The sequence below is a fragment of the Salvelinus alpinus genome, chromosome 25, assembly GCF_045679555.1.
Source record: "Salvelinus alpinus chromosome 25, SLU_Salpinus.1, whole genome shotgun sequence".
NCBI classification, from domain to species: Eukaryota; Metazoa; Chordata; class Actinopteri; order Salmoniformes; family Salmonidae; genus Salvelinus; species Salvelinus alpinus.
The window spans coordinates 28,831,647-28,848,693 of NC_092110.1; the positions used below are offsets into that span (position 1 = coordinate 28,831,647).

The window sequence follows — 17,047 nt, forward strand, 5'->3', positions numbered from 1 at the left end:
AGACTTGTTCTGTTGTAGTCGAAAGACTTGTTCTGTTGTAGTCGAAAGACTTGTTCTGTTGTAGTCGAAAGACTTGTTCTGTTGTAGTCGAAAGACTTGTTCTGTTGTAGTCTAAAGACTTGTTCTGTTGTAGTCTAAAGACTTGTTCTGTTGTAGTCGAAAGACTTGTTCTGTTGTAGTCTAAAGACTTGTTCTGTTGTAGTCGAAAGACTTGTTCTGTTGTAGTCTAAAGACTTGTTCTGTTGTAGTCTAAAGACTTGTTCTGTTGTAGTCTAAAGACTTGTTCTGTTGTTCTGTTATAGTCTAAAGACTTGTTCTGTTGTAGTCTAAAGACTTGTTCTGTTGTAGTATAAAGACTTGTTCTGTTGTAGTCTAAAGGCTTGTTCTGTTGTAGTCTAAAGACTTGTTCTGTTGTAGTCTAAAGACTTGTTCTGTTGTAGTCTAAAGACTTGTTCTGTTGTTCTGTTGTAGTCTAAAGACTTGTTCTGTTGTAGTCTAAAGACTTGTTCTGTTGTTCTGTTGTAGTCTAAAGACTTGTTCTGTTGTAGTCTAAAGGCTTGTTCTGTTGTAGTCTAAAGACTTGTTCTGTTGTAGTCTAAAGGCTTGTTCTGTTGTAGTCGAAAGACTTGTTCTGTTGTAGTCTAAAGACTTGTTCTGTTGTAGTCTAAAGACTTGTTCTGTTGTAGTCTAAAGACTTGTTCTGTTGTAGTCTAAAGGCTTGTTCTGTTGTAGTCGAAAGACTTGTTCTGTTGTAGTCTAAAGACTTGTTCTGTTGTAGTCTAAAGACTTGTTCTGTTGTATTCTAAAGACTTGTTCTGTTGTATTCTAAAGACTTGTTCTGTTGTAGTCTAAAGACTCGTTCTGTTGTAGTCTAAAGACTTGTTCTGTTGTAGTCTAAAGACTTGTTCTGTTGTAGTATAAAGACTTGTTCTGTTGTAGTCTAAAGGCTTGTTCTGTTGTAGTCTAAAGACTTGTTCTGTTGTAGTCTAAAGACTTGTTCTGTTGTAGTCTAAAGACTTGTTCTGTTGTAGTCTAAAGACTTGTTCTGTTGTAGTCTAAAGACTTGTTCTGTTGTAGTCTAAAGACTTGTTCTGTTGTTCTGTTGTAGTCTAAAGACTTGTTCTGTTGTAGTCTAAAGACTTGTTCTGTTGTAGTCTAAAGACTTGTTCTGTTGTAGTCTAAAGACTTGTTCTGTTGTAGTCTAAAGACTTGTTCTGTTGTAGTCTAAAGGCTTGTTCTGTTGTAGTCTAAAGACTTGTTCTGTTGTAGTCTAAAGACTTGTTCTGTTGTAGTCTAAAGACTTGTTCTGTTGTAGTCTAAAGGCTTGTTCTGTTGTAGTCTAAAGGCTTGTTCTGTTGTTCTGTTGTAGTCTAAAGACTTGTTCTGTTGTTCTGTTGTAGTCTTTATCTGGACTGACTGATGTGTAATACGAAGACTGGTGACACCAAATGCTTGGTTGGCATCACCCATCTCATCTATCATCACCTACCTACCTACAGTCTCATCTCATCTATCATCACCTACCTACCTACAGTCTCATCTCATCTATCATCACCTACCTACCTACAGTCTCATCTCATCTATCATCACCTACCTACCTACAGTCTCATCTCATCTATCATCACCTACCTACCTACAGTCTCATCTCATCTATCATCACCTACCTACCTACAGTCTCATCTCATCTATCATCACCTACCTACCTACAGTCTCATCTCATCTATCATCACCTACCTACCTACAGTCTCATCTCATCTATCATCATCTACCTACCTACAGTCTCATCTCATCTATCATCACCTACCTACCTACAGTCTCATCTCATCTATCATCACCTACCTACCTACAGTCTCATCTCATCTATCATCACCTACCTACCTACAGTCTCATCTCATCTATCATCACCTACCTACCTACAGTCTCCTACATTCTCAGATCCTAGATCTGCGTCCTTATATCACCCCTATGTTGAGCACTATTAGAGGGAATAGGGTGCCAAACTAGTACACTACTTTTGGCCGGAGCTAGAACACTAAAGAAGAAATAGGGTGCCAAATAAGTTCACTATAGAGGTGAAAAGTGTACTATTTCAAACACAAACCAATTACTGTGGGAAAGGAAGTGGACCAGCAGAGGGCTCATTAGGCAATTTACCCATCTGCCCCTGCTCTGTCATTGTGGCCAAGCCCGTAACTGTGGTGATGGCTATGAGTAGTGTATGTGAGTACATTGAGCCTGGGCCCAGCACAACGTCATAGCTGGTTTCTAGTCAGCCCAATCACTTAAACTAGTCATAGCCAACACTCTAACTGATCTGTATGTGTAGGACAGCTAGTGCCAGAGTAACCCATCTGACTATAGTACTACACTGTGTCAGCCATCCTTACCGGCTTGGCTAAAATACATAACAGGTCGTTGATGTAAATGATCATGTTTTCTCAATCAGCTCATATGGGTAAATAAAGGGATACACATTTTTACACAGAGTGCAGTGGTAGTACTAGATAAGTCTATGTACTGTACTAAGTCATGTCTGAACGGACCATAAAGTTCAGTTTGTGTCAGACATTTTTATGGTGATATCCTGGCTGTGTTTGTGTGTGTTTTGAGTGTATTTGGAGGGCCGCTGCTTGGGTGTGTGAATGTCGGTGTCTCCCTGCAAGTGTGTGTGCATGTGAATGTGAGTGTGTGTGTGCATGTGAATGTGAGTGTGTGTGTGCATGTGAATGTGAGTGTGTGTGTGCATGTAAATGTGAGTGTGCGTGTGCATGTAAATGTGAGTGTGCGTGTGCACGCATAAATGTATGCACCCATGCATGTGTGTTTTCTGTGTATCCCAGACTGTAGTTTGTGTGTGTATGTGAGTGTGTATCTAGTTGATAGAGCAGTTAATTCCAACCACTTTTCCCCCAAACACACACAGAGAGAGAAAAGGCATGCGGCTCTGTGCCTTTGTCTCCGCTTCACACTCAGGTATATCAGAGGTGTCACTAATCATTTTAAACTATGCACTTTTATGTTCCCCCTCCGTCCGTAAGCTCTCAGCCTCTTCTGTTCTTTGATATAACAAGGACAGATTGAGACAAGGCTTCAGTTCGCCTAACAGAAGTATAAAGATCTGCCAAGGGGAGAGAGGAGGAGAGAGGGGAGAGAGAGGGGAGAGAGAGAGGGGGGAAGTGTGGTATTTAAAATATATACTTCCTCATGCCTTTGTTTTGAACTTGAATGTTTTTGCGGAGGAACATTCTAGACTCCTGCTATTGTTGTGGTGTGATTGCCGTGGCGCCGACGTGCAGGTGTGTGTGTGGTTATCTCGTTAGCGTCTGATCAGCTCTGGCATTTATCAGTATGCACAATTAGATCCTATTCTACCAAATCAATTAGGGATAAACACACACACAAACACACACACACACACACACACACACACACACACACACACACACACACACACACACACACACACACACACACACACACACACACACACACACACACACACGCACACGCACACGCACACACGCACCCATGCACATGCACAAACAAAGATACACACACGGTACAAGGGCCATATTTTAACAATGGAAGGTCACTAGAATTGTTGATATTCACAGAGGTCCTCTCCTGCTCTGCAGAACAGCCTCCTTTTGCACCCCCTTAACTCACTGATCTCTGTCTCTCTGTGTGTGTGTGTGTGTGTGTGTGTGTGTGTGTGTGTGTGTGTGTGTGTGTGTGTGTGTGTGTGTGTGTGTGTGTGTGTGTGTGTGTGTGTGTGTGTGTGTGTGTGTGTGTGTGTGTGTATGTGTGCAGAACGTTGGAAGGGGGCAAGGGATTACCGCTCACACAGCCTGGCTGGGGGGAAGACAAAAGCAGAGGAGAAGAATAGGAGAGAACAGGGAAAAACGAGTGTGATCAAATTGGTGTAATAAGACTTGTGCGATGTTTGAAGGAACATCACCACATGAGAGGAGATCATTGATTCAGAAATACAGCAGAGAGAGAGAGAGAGAGAGAGAGAGAGAGAGAGAGAGAGAGAGAGAGAGAGAGAGAGAGAGAGAGAGACAGACCACGTATTCACCCTGCACACCCTATTTGACAAACAAACAAACCAAAACAAAGGCAAAGTCTTCTCATGCTTTGTTGATTTAAAAAAAAACTTTGAACTGAATTTGCCCTGAGGGCCTGTTATAAAAATAGATGGACAGTGGTGTTGGATGAAAAGCATTCACACTCTCTTCAACACATATTTCAACGAATTGGCGAGGGCACTAGAACAGTCTGCAGCACCCGGCCTCACACTACTAGAATCTGAAGTCAAATGTCTACTGTTTGCTGATGATCTGATGCTTCTGTCACCAAGCAAGGAGGGCCTACAGCAGCACCTAGATCTTCTGCACAGATTCTGTCACACCTGGGCCCTGAGAGTAAATCTCAGTAAGACTAAAATAATCTACCAAAAAAGGTCCAGTTGCCAGGACTACAAATACAAAATTCTATCTAGACACCGTGCCCTAAAGCACACAAAAATCTATACATACCTCGGCCTAAACATCAGCGCCACAGGTAACTTGCACAAAGCTGTGAACGATCTGAGAGATAAGGCAAGAAGAGCCTGCTATGCCATCAAAAGGAACATAAAATTGAACATACCAATTAGGATCCAGCAAAAAAGACTTGAATCAGATATAGAACCCATTGCCCTTTATGTTTGTGAGGTCTGGGGTCCGCTCAAAATGGGACAACACCAAATTGAGAATCTGCATGCAGAATTCTGCAAAAACATCCTCCGTGTGCAACGTAAAACACCAAATAATGCATGTAGAGCAGAATCAGGCAGATACTAGCTCATTATCAAAATCCAGAAAAGAGACGTTCAATTCTACAACCACCCAAAAGGAAGCAGTTCCCAAACCTTCCACAACAAAGCCATCACCTACAGAGAAATTCACCTGGAGAAGAGTCCCCTAAGCAAGCTGGTCCTGGGGCTCTGTTCACAAACACAAACACACCCCACAGAGCCCCAGGACAGCAACACAATTAGACCCAACCAAATCATGAGAAAACAAAAGATAATTACTTGACACATTGGAAAGAATATACAAAAACTATTTGCACATTGTTACAACACTGTATGTATATAGACATAATATGACATTTGAAATGTCATTATTCTTTTGGAACTTTTGTGAGTGTAATGTTTACTGTTCATTTTTATTGTATATTCACTTTTGTTTATTATCTATATCACTTGCTTTGGCAATGTAAACATATGTTTCCCATGCCAATAAAGCCCTTAAAATGAATATAATTGAATTGAGAGAGAGAGACAGAGAGAGAGAGAGAGAGAGAGGGGGGAGAAAGAGAGAGAACAGAGAGAGAGAGCAGAGAGCATGAGGGAGGGAGGGAGGGAGGGAGGGATAGATCAGGCTATTAACACATGTACTGAGTGTTTATATATCAGGACATTACTGGACATACATTACAATGTTAACACTGTGTGTGTGTGTGTGTGTGTCTCTAAGATCGTTTATTGATTGATCACCCACTCATCCTCCCTGATTCCTATTCCAGAGAGAAAAGCAAGAGAAAAACAGGGGAAGAGAGGAAGAAACAAAGACAGGTAAAGAATATCACCACAATGGTTTATTTCCCCTAACCCTTACACACACACACACACACACACACACACACACACACACACACACACACACACACACACACACACACACACACACACACACACACACACACACACACACACACACACACACACACACACACACACACACACACACACACGGCCCATGCCTGGCTATGCTGTGTGGTGTGTAAAACATTTGAATAAATGTAAGTAAAGGAAATGTTAAGTAAGAGGAATGGTGCAGCAGCTTTTTAACCACTGGCTATTTAACCACTGGCTATTTAACCACTGGCTATTTAACCACTGGCTATTTAACCACTGGCTATTTAACTATTTAACCACTGGCTATTCAACCACTGGCTATTTAACCACTGGCTATTTAACCACTGGCTATTTAACCACTGACTATTTAACTATTTAACCACTGGCTATTCAACCACTGGCTATTTAACCACTGACTATTTAACTATTTAACCACTGGCTATTCAACCACTGGCTATTTAACCACTGGCTATTCAACCACTGGCTATTTAACCACTGGCTATTTAACCACTGGCTATTTAACTATTTAACCACTGGCTATTTAACCACCGGCTATTTAACCACTGACTATTTAACTATTTAACCACTGGCTATTTAACCACTGGCTATTTAACCACCGGCTATTTAACCACTGACTATTTAACTATTTAACCACTGGCTATTTAACCACTGACTATTTAACCACTGGCTATTTAACCACTGGCTATTTAACCACTGGCTATTTAACCACTGGCTATTTAACCACTGACTATTTAACCACTGGCTATTTAACTATTTAACCACTGGCTATTTAACCACTGACTATTTAACCACTGGCTATTTAACCACTGACTATTTAACCACTGACTATTTAACCACTGGCTATTTAACCAATGGCTATTTAACCACTGGCTATTTAACCACTGGCTATTTAACCACTGACTATTTAACTATTTAACCACTGGCTATTTAACCACTGACTATTTAACCATTTAGGTTAGTATTGTGGAGTAACTACAATGCTGTTGATTCATTCTCAGTTTTCTCTTATCACAGCCATTAAACTCTGGAACTGTTTTAAAGTCACCATTGGCCAGTCACCATGGTGAAATCCCTGAGCGGTTTCCTTCCTCTCCGGCAACTGAGTTAGGAAGGATGCCTGTTTCGTTGTAGTGACTGGGTGTATTGATACACCATCCAAAGTGTAATTAATAACTTCACCATGCTCAAAGGGATATTTAATGTCTGCTTTTTTTTTTACCCATCTACCAATAGGTGTCCTTATTTGTGAGGCATTGGAATACCTCCTTGGACTGTATGGTTGAAATTGTGTTTGAAATTCACTGCTCGACTGAGGGACCATACAGATAATTGTAAGAGTGGGGTACAAAGAGGATGTAGTCATTCAAAAATCAGGTTAAACACTATTATTGCATGCAACTTATTATGTGACTTTTAAAGCAAATTTTTACTCCTGAACAAATTCAGGCTTTCCCGAACAAAGGGGCTGAATACTTATTGACTCAAGACATTTCATTTTTTATTAATTTGGAGAAAAAAAAACTAAAAACATAATTCCATTTTGACATTATGGAGTGTTGTGATGTCATTATGGGGTATTGTGATGTCATTATGGGGTATTGTGATGTCATTATGGGGTGTCGTGTGTAGATCAGTGACACAACATCTACATTTATTCCATTTTAAATTCAGGCTGTAACACAACAACATGTGGAAAATGTCAAGGGGTGTGAATACTTTCTGAAGCTAATGTATGTGTCTATGGTACCTTACCAGTAGGGGGCATGGAGACGGCAGTAGGTAGACTGTCCACACAGCCCATAGTGTTGCAGGCCCGGACCATCAGGCTGTAGTTAGAGTAGGGCTGGAGACCTCCGACAGACACCCACCTCCCTGCTTCACTACTATTATACACACTATCACCATCACCTTCATCATTACCATCATCATCATCATGACCTGGACCTGAGAGGGGGAGAGAGAAACAGAGAGAGAGAGAGAGAGAGAGCGGGAGAGAGAGAGAGAGAGAAATAGAGATGGAGAAAGAGAGAGGGAGAGAGAAATGGAGAGAGAGGGGGGAGAGAGAGAAAGAGGGAGAGAGAGAGAGAACCTGAATCATCAGTATCCTAGGTTTGAATTTATGTTGTTTGAAATAGACTTTGTCACACGAGAAGGAGAGACAGAAAGATATTTACTTTACAGTTCTTTAGGGAAATAAGTATGGTGCATTAGCATTAACATGCCATAAGGGCTTTAACCTTTGGTCGCTGATCTATCTGAAAGATAACAGCGGTTCGAGAGATGAATACAAGCAGACACAGAGAAACATGCTGTATATCAGACACATATGGTTTATATATGATACCCCATTAGACACCTGCTAATGAAAATGTTACAGATCAATCAATAATCCACCACACTTTGGCCCCCACCACCACCACCACCACCACGCACGCACGCACGCACGCACGCACGCACGCACGCACACACACACACACACACACACACGCAGGTCAGGGGTTGACCATCATGGTCCCTAGCCACCACCACCACCACTTACAGTAATGCAATCCATCTAAGGATATACGGCCCCATGCACACATTAAATAGGAATTAATTTCACTTAGATCTCACTGGACCTATAGGGAAAGGGAGGGGGAGGGAGAGAGAGAGGAGGGGGAGAAGGGGAGGAAGAGGGAGGGGAAAGAGTAGGGAGGGAAGAGAAAGAGGTTCGGATAGGGGAGAGAGGAATCAGGGAAGGTTGAGAGAGAGGAAAAGGGAGAGAAGCGTGGGGGTGAGGAACGGGAGAAAGCATGGAGGAGAAAGAGAGAGAGACATAGAGAGAGAGAGAGATGTAGAGAGAGAGACGTAGAGAGAGATTTAGAGAGAGAGACGTAGAGAGAGATGTAGAGAGAGAGACGTAGAGAGAGATGTAGAGAGAGAGACGTAGAGAGAGAGATGTAGAGAGAGAAAGACGTAGAGAGAGAAAGACGTAGAGAGAGAGAGATGTATAGAGAGAGACGTAGAGAGAGATGTAGAGAGAGAGACGTAGAGAGAGATGTAGAGAGAGAGAGACGTAGAGAGAGATGTAGAGAGAAAGACGTAGAGAGAGAGAGAGACAGAGAGAGAGACGTAGAGAGAGAGAGATGTAGAGAGAAAGACGTAGAGAGAGAGATGTAGAGAGAAAAAGATGTGGAGAGAAAGATGTAGAGAGATGTAGAGAGAGAAAGACGTAGAGAGAGAGACAGAGAGAGACGTAGAGAGAGACATAGAGAGAAACGTAGAGAGAGAGACGTAGAGTGAGAAAGATGTAGAGAGAGAGACAGAGAGAGAGACGTAGAGAAAGACGTAGAGAGAAAGATGTAGAGAGAGAGACAGAGAGAGAGACGTAGAGAGAGACAAAGAGAGAGACTTAGAGAGAAAGACGTAGAGAGAGAGACATAGAGAGAGAGAGAGACAGAGAGAGAGAGACATATGTAGAGAGAGACATAGAGAGAGAGACATAGAGAGATACATAGAGAGAGAGACATATAGATAGAGACATAGTGTCACGACTTCAACCGAGGCAGGCTCTCCTTCCCGTTCGGGTGGCGCTCGGCGGTCGTCGTCACCGGCCTACTAGCTGCCACTGACTCTTTTTCCTCCCCCTCCTTATGTGTTTATTTGTATCACCTGTGTTCAGTTAATTGTTAATTAGTGTGGCTTTATTAGTCAGCCAGCCCGGACGCTTCTTTGTGCGGGATTGTTTCATTGTGGCTTTTGGATTTCGGGAGTGGATGTTATTATTGTGGACTGGGTTTGTTTATCGTGTCGTTGGACCGTTGTGTGTGACACCCAGTACGTCCGTGTTGGACATTGTGTTTGCAAGTTGAGTATTAAAAGACTCAACATATTGAAGCTCTGCTGTTCCTGCGTCTGACTTCGCACCTCCCGACACTCAGATCGTTACAGAATCCCGCACCAAAAATGGAGTCAGCAGGAGCAGCAGCCAACCCTCTCCCATCGATGGAGGAACGGGTTCTCCACCACACCACCGTCCTCCATCGGATCGGATCAGCCATGGACCAGATGATGGAGAGAATGGAGCGATGGGAGAGGAGTGGGCTCCTCTCTCCACCTTCGGCTCCCCTTCCACAGGACTCTCCATCCCCCGGCTCCAGCGCGCTCCGTCTTACGCTCCCGAGGGATTATGATGGAGCGGCGGCAGGGTGCCAGGGGTTCTTACTCCAGCTGGAGCTATACCTGGCCACTGTTCGCCCCACTCCCTCGGGAGCGGAGAGGGTGAGTGTCCTCGTCTCCTGCCTAACGGGTCGTGCTCTGGAGTGGGCCAACGCAGTCTGGAATGGCCCGGACTCAGCGAAGGAGCACTACCCGGAGTTTACCCGTCGTTTTCGTGCCGTGTTTGACCACCCCCCAGAGGGCCGAGCGGCGGGTGAGAGACTATTTCATCTCAGGCAGGAGAGGAGGAGCGCACAGGATTTCGCGCTGGAGTTCCGGACCTTGGCCGCGGGATCAGGGTGGAACGACAGGGCCCTTATTGACCACTACCGGTGTAGTCTCCGGGAGGACGTCCGCAGGGAGCTAGCGTGTCGGGACATCGCTCTGTCTTTGGATGAGCTTATCGACATGTCCATCCGACTGGACAATCTGCTGGCTGCCCGCGGGCGTTCGGAGAGGGTCCTGTGCGTTCCACCACCCAGCGCCCCGGCTCCCATCCCGATGGAGTTGGGAGGGGCCGCGCCTAGGGGTATCGGAGGAGGAGGCCTCCCCTGCACCAGCTGTGGTCGGAGAGGACACACGGCCGATCGGTGCTGGGGGGGTCTGTCTGGGAGTCGAGATGTCAGGCGGAACGCTTCTCGATCACCCCAGGTGAGTCAGCACCAAACTCACTCAGAACCCCCTGTCGGTCACATGTTGGTCTCAATTTTTTTCCTTGATTTTTTCCCCTCTTCCCAGCATAGGGCACTAGTCGATTCAGGTGCAGCTGGGAACTTTATGGATCGCGGACTCGCCCGAGAGTTGGGCGTTCCGCTCGTGCCGATAGATTCTCCCTTTCCCGTGCACTCCCTAGATAGCCGACCATTAGGGTCAGGGGTGGTCAGGGAGGCCACAGTTCCCCTGGACATGGTGACGCAGGGGAATCATAGGGAACGTATCAGTCTCTTTATTATTGATTCGCCTGCGTTTCCAGTGGTGCTGGGTATTCCCTGGTTGGCCCGGCACAATCCCAGTATTTCGTGGAGACAGGGGGTTCTCCAGGGGTGGTCAGAGGAGTGTTCTGGAAGGTGTCTGGGAGTTTCCATTGGTGCCACGTCGGTGGAGAGTCCAGACCAGGGTTCCACGGTGCGCATTCCCCCCGAGTATGCCGATTTGGCAATCGCTTTCTGTAAAAAGAAAGCGACGAAATTACCACCACATCGACCGGGTAGGGATTGTGCGATAGATCTCCAGGTTAACGCTGCGCTTCCCAAGAGTCACGTGTACCCTTTGTCCCAAGAGGAGACGTTGGCTATGGAGACATATGTCGCGGAGTCTCTGGGACAGGGGTACATTCGGCCCTCCATCTCACCCGTCTCCTCGAGTTTCTTTTTTGTGAAGAAGAAGGAGGGAGGTTTGCGTCCGTGTATTGATTATAGAGGTCTAAATGCCATCACAGTGGGGTTTAGTTACCCACTACCTCTCATCGCTTCGGCGGTGGAATCATTTCACGGAGCGCAGTTCTTTACAAAACTGGACCTCAGGAGCGCGTACAGTCTGGTGCGTATTCGGAAAGGAGACGAGTGGAAAACCGCATTTAGTACCACATCGGGCCACTATGAGTACTGCGTCATGCCGTATGGGTTAAAGAATGCTCCAGCTGTTTTCCAATCCTTTGTAGACGACATTCTCAGGGACCTGCACGTGCAGGGGGTAGTTGTGTATATCGATGACATTCTGATCTACTCAACTACTCAAGCCGCGCATGTATCTCTGGTGCGCAAAGTGCTTGGCAGACTGCTGGAGCATGACCTATACGTCAAGGCTGAGAAGTGTGTGTTCTCCAAACAAGCCGTCTCCTTCCTGGGTTATCGCATTTCCACCTCGGGGGTGGTGGTGGAGAGTGACCGCATAAAGGCCGTGCGTAATTGGCCGACTCCAACCACGGTGAAAGAGGTGCAGCGGTTTTTGGGTTTTGCCAACTACTACCGGAGATTTATCCGGGGTTTTGGTCAGGTAGCGGCTCCCATTACCTCACTGCTAAAGGGGGGCCCGGTGCGGTTGCGGTGGTCAGCGGCGGCGGACGGAGCTTTCAACAGGTTGAAGGCTCTGTTCACGGATGCTCCCGTGTTGGCGCACCCGGATCCCTCTTTAGCATTCATAGTGGAGGTGGACGCGTCCGAGGCTGGGGTGGGTGCCGTGCTATCACAGCGCTCGGGTACGCCACCAAAACTCCGCCCCTGCGCTTTCTTCTCTAGTAAGCTCAGTGCAGCGGAGCGTAACTATGATGTGGGGGATCGGGAGTTGTTAGCGGTGGTCAGGGCTCTGAAGGTGTGGAGACACTGGCTTGAGGGGGCTAAGCACCCTTTTCTCATCTGGACCGACCACCAGAATCTGGAGTATATTCGGGCAGCTCGGAGACTGAACCCGCGTCAGGCAAGGTGGGCCATGTTTTTCACCCGGTTTAGGTTCACGTTGTCCTACAGACCCGGTTCCCAAAACGTAAAGGCTGACGCACTGTCTCGCCTTTACGACACGGAGGATAGGACCACCGAGCCCACTCCCATCATCCCCGCCTCGAGGCTGATAGTGCCAGTGGTATGGGAGGTGGACTCGGACATCGAGCGGGCGTTACGGGCGGAACCCGCGCCTCCTCAGTGCCCGGCGGGCCGTAAGTACGTACCGCTTGGTGTTCGGGACCGGCTGATTCGGTGGGCTCATGTCCTACCCTCCTCGGGTCACCCTGGGGTGACGAGGACAGTGGGGAGCCTTCGGGGAAGGTATTGGTGGCCTACCTTAGCTCGGGACGTTAGGGTTTATGTCTCCTCCTGTTCGGTATGCGCTCAGAGTAAGGCTCCTAGGCACCTTCCTAGAGGGAAGTTGCAACCCCTCCCCGTTCCACAACGGCCATGGTCTCATCTGTCCGTGGACTTCCTGACCGATCTTCCCCCTTCTCAGGGAAACACTACGGTTCTGGTAATTGTGGATCGGTTTTCTAAGTCCTGCCGTCTCCTCCCGTTGCCCGGTATCCCTACTGCCCTACAGACTGCGGAAGCCTTATTCACTCACGTCTTCCGGCACTACGGGGTGCCGGAGGACATCGTTTCTGATCGGGGCCCCCAGTTCACGTCCCGAGTATGGAGGGCGTTCATGGAGCGTCTGGGGGTCACGGTCAGCTTGACTTCCGGTTTTCACCCCGAGAGTAATGGGCAGGTGGAGAGAGTGAACCAGGAGATGGGTAGGTTTCTGCGGTCCTATTGCCAGGACCGGCCAGGGGAGTGGGCGAGATACATTCCCTGGGCCGAGATGGCTCAGAACTCACTACGCCACTCCTCTACTAATGTGTCCCCCTTTCAGTGTGTGTTGGGGTACCAGCCGGTCCTGGCACCATGGCATCCGAGCCAGACTGAGGCTCCTGCGGTGGAGGAGTGGGTACAGCGCTCCAAGGAGACCTGGAGGGCCGTCCAGGAGTCCCTTCAACAAGCCACTAGGAGGCAGAAGAGGAGCGCTGACCGCCACCGCAGTGAGGCTCCCGTGTTTGTACCGGGGGAAAGGGTCTGGCTCTCGACCCGAAACCTACCCCTCCGCTTGCCCTGCCGGAAGCTGAGGCCGCAGTGTGTAGGGCCCTTCAAAGTCCTGAGGAGAATAAACGAGGTGTGTTATCGATTAAAACTCCCTTCCTATTATCGTATTAACCCCTCGTTTCATGTGTCTCTCCTCAGGCCGGTGGTAGCTGGTCCCCTGCAGGACGGTGAGGTGCCGGAGGTCCCTCCCCCCCTCTGGACATCGAGGGGTCCCCGGCGTACACGATACGGGCCATTCTGGACTCGAGACGCCGGGTGAGGGGCCTGCAGTACCTCGTGGACTGGGAGGGGTACGGTCCTGAGGAGAGGTGCTGGGTACCGGTGGAGGACATTTTGGATCCATCTATGTTAAGGGATTTCCATCGCCTCCATCCGGATCGCCCCGCGCCTCGTCCTCCGGGTCGACCTCGAGGCCGGTGTCGGCGCGCTGCGGGAGCCGCGCGTCAGAGGGGGGGTACTGTCACGACTTCAACCGAGGCAGGCTCTCCTTCCCGTTCGGGTGGCGCTCGGCGGTCGTCGTCACCGGCCTACTAGCTGCCACTGACTCTTTTTCCTCCCCCTCCTTATGTGTTTATTTGTATCACCTGTGTTCAGTTAATTGTTAATTAGTGTGGCTTTATTAGTCAGCCAGCCCGGACGCTTCTTTGTGCGGGATTGTTTCATTGTGGCTTTTGGATTTCGGGAGTGGATGTTATTATTGTGGACTGGGTTTGTTTATCGTGTCGTTGGACCGTTGTGTGTGACACCCAGTACGTCCGTGTTGGACATTGTGTTTGCAAGTTGAGTATTAAAAGACTCAACATATTGAAGCTCTGCTGTTCCTGCGTCTGACTTCGCACCTCCCGACACTCAGATCGTTACACATAGAGAGAGACATATAATTGGAAAAAAATTGAATTGAAATTGACATAGAGAGAGAGACATAGAGAGAGATGTAGAGAGAGAGACATAGAGAGACGTGGAGAGAGAGACATAGAGAGAGACATAGAGAGAGACATAGAGACATAGAGAGAGAGACATAGAAAGATGTAGAGAGAGAGACGTAGAGAGAGAGACATAGAGAGAGATGTGGAGAGAGAGAGACATAGAGAGAGAGACATAGAGAGACAGACGTAGAGAGAGAGACAGAGACGTAGAGAGACATAGAGAGAGAGACAGAGAAAGAGACGTAGAGAAATACATATAGTGAAAGAGACATAGAGAGAGACGTAGAAAAAGACATAGAGAGAGAGGCGTAGAGAAAGAGACAGAGACGTAGAGAAAGAGACATAGACAGAGAGACATAGAGAAAGAGACAGAGAGACGTAGAGAAAGAGACAGAGAGACGTAGACAGAGAGACGTAGAGAGATGTAGAGAGAGACGTAGAGAGAGAGACATAGAGAGAGATGTGGAGAGAGAGAGACATAGAGAGAGAGACATAGAGAGACAGACGTAGAGAGAGAGACAGAGACGTAGAGAGACATAGAGAGAGAGACAGAGAAAGAGACGTAGAGAAAGACATATAGTGAAAGAGACATAGAGAGAGACGTAGAAAAAGACATAGAGAGAGAGGCGTAGAGAAAGAGACAGAGACGTAGAGAAAGAGACATAGACAGAGAGACATAGAGAAAGAGACAGAGAGACGTAGAGAAAGAGACAGAGAGACGTAGACAGAGAGACGTAGAGAGACGTAGAGAGAGAGACATAGAGAAAGAGACAGAGAGAGAGACGTAGAGAAAGAGACAGAGACGTAGAGAAAAAGACATTGACAGAGAGACGTAGAGAAAGAGACAGAGAGACGTAGAGAAAGAGAGACGTAGAGAAAGAGACAGAGAGACGTAGAGAAAGAGAGACGTAGAGAAAGAGACAGAGAGACGTAGAGAAAGAGACAGAGACGTAGAGACAGAGAGACGTAGAGAAAGAGACAGAGAGACGTAGAGAAAGAGACAGAGAGACGTAGAGAAAGAGAGACGTAGAGAAAGAGACAGAGAGACGTAGAGAAAGAGACAGAGACGTAGAGACAGAGACAGAGAGACGTAGAGAAAGAGACAGAGACGTAGAGACAGAGAGACGTAGAGAAAGAGACAGAGAGACGTAGAGAAAGAGACAGAGAGACGTAGAGAAAGAGAGACGTAGAGAAAGAGACAGAGAGACGTAGAGAAAGAGACAGAGACGTAGAGACAGAGACAGAGAGACGTAGAGAAAGAGACAGAGACGTAGAGACAGAGAGACGTAGAGAAAGAGACAGAGAGACGTAGAGAAAGAGACAGAGAGACGTAGAGAAAGAGAGACGTAGAGAAAGAGACAGAGAGACGTAGAGAAAGAGACAGAGACGTAGAGAAAGAGACAGAGAGACGTAGAGAAAGAGACAGAGAGACGTAGAGACAGAGAGACGTAGAGAAAGAGACAGAGAGACGTAGAGAAAGAGACAGAGAGACGTAGAGAAAGAGACAGAGAGACGTAGAGAAAGAGACAGAGAGATGTAGAGAAAGAGACAGAGAGACGTAGAGAAAGAGAGACGTAGAGAAAGAGAGACGTAGAGAAAGAGAGACGTAGAGAAAGAGACAGAGAGACGTAGAGAAAGAGACAGAGAGACGTAGAGAAAGAGACAGAGAAACGTAGAGAAAGAGACAGAGAGACGTAGACAGAGAGACGTAGAGAGACGTAGAGAAAGAGACAGAGAGACGTAGAGAAAGAGAGACGTAGAGAAAGAGACAGAGAGACGTAGACAGAGAGACGTAGACAGAGAGACGTAGAGAAAGAGACAGAGAGACGTAGAGAAAGAGAGACGTAGAGAAAGAGACAGAGAGACGTAGACAGAGAGACGTAGAGAGACGTAGAGAAAGAGACAGAGAGACGTAGAGAAAGAGAGACGTAGAGAAAGAGACAGAGAGACGTAGAGAAAGAGAGACGTAGAGAAAGAGACAGAGAGACGTAGAGAAAGAGACAGAGAGACGTAGAGAAAGAGACAGAGAGACGTAGAGAAAGAGACAGAGAGACGTAGAGAAAGAGACAGAGAGACGTAGACAGAGAGACGTAGAGAGACGTAGAGAAAGAGACAGAGAGACGTAGAGAAAGAGACAGAGAGACGTAGAGAAAGAGACAGAGAGACGTAGAGAAAGAGACAGAGAGACGTAGAGAAAGAGACAGAGAGAGAGAAACAGATAGAAAGACGGACGGTTAGAGAGTCAGGGAAATAGAGAGATAAAATAATGATGTAGAGAGATAAAATAATGATGTAGAGAGATAAAGAAAGAGGAAAGGAGAAAGAGAGAGGGAGAAAGAGTGAGACTACTGTGATACCGTACTGCTAACTTGGCACAACTCCTCATCTTCTATTAGCTCTGAAAACACAGAAAGGCACCAAAAAAACTGATAACATTTCACAGCTTAAGCAAAAATAAACAAGCTTAATGAATTAACGTGAGTTGGTTTCCCCAGACAGCCCTCTCTCTCCCCAACTCCTCGGCCCTGGTCCGCTTTCTAAATCTTACAATTGCTTCCAATTTACCTAGTCTGTTGTTGGCAGTTTGTAAAATGAAACGCTAACATGAAAGCATCCGTCTCAGATTGTTTTAAGTGTAACTACTCTCTCTCTCTCTC

At 46.8% G+C, this 17,047-nt stretch overlaps 1 protein-coding gene across 1 annotated transcript in view; it reads right to left on the reverse strand.

The window, feature by feature from the left end:
- ush2a (Usher syndrome 2A (autosomal recessive, mild)) overlaps nt 1-17,047 on the reverse strand; it is a 462,322-nt gene that overhangs the window by 159,454 nt on the left and 285,821 nt on the right. Inside the window, exon 42 of the mRNA XM_071365050.1 lies at nt 7,457-7,648. Coding sequence (XP_071221151.1) covers nt 7,457-7,648 — 192 coding nt within the window. The remainder of the gene's footprint in view (nt 1-7,456; nt 7,649-17,047) is intronic.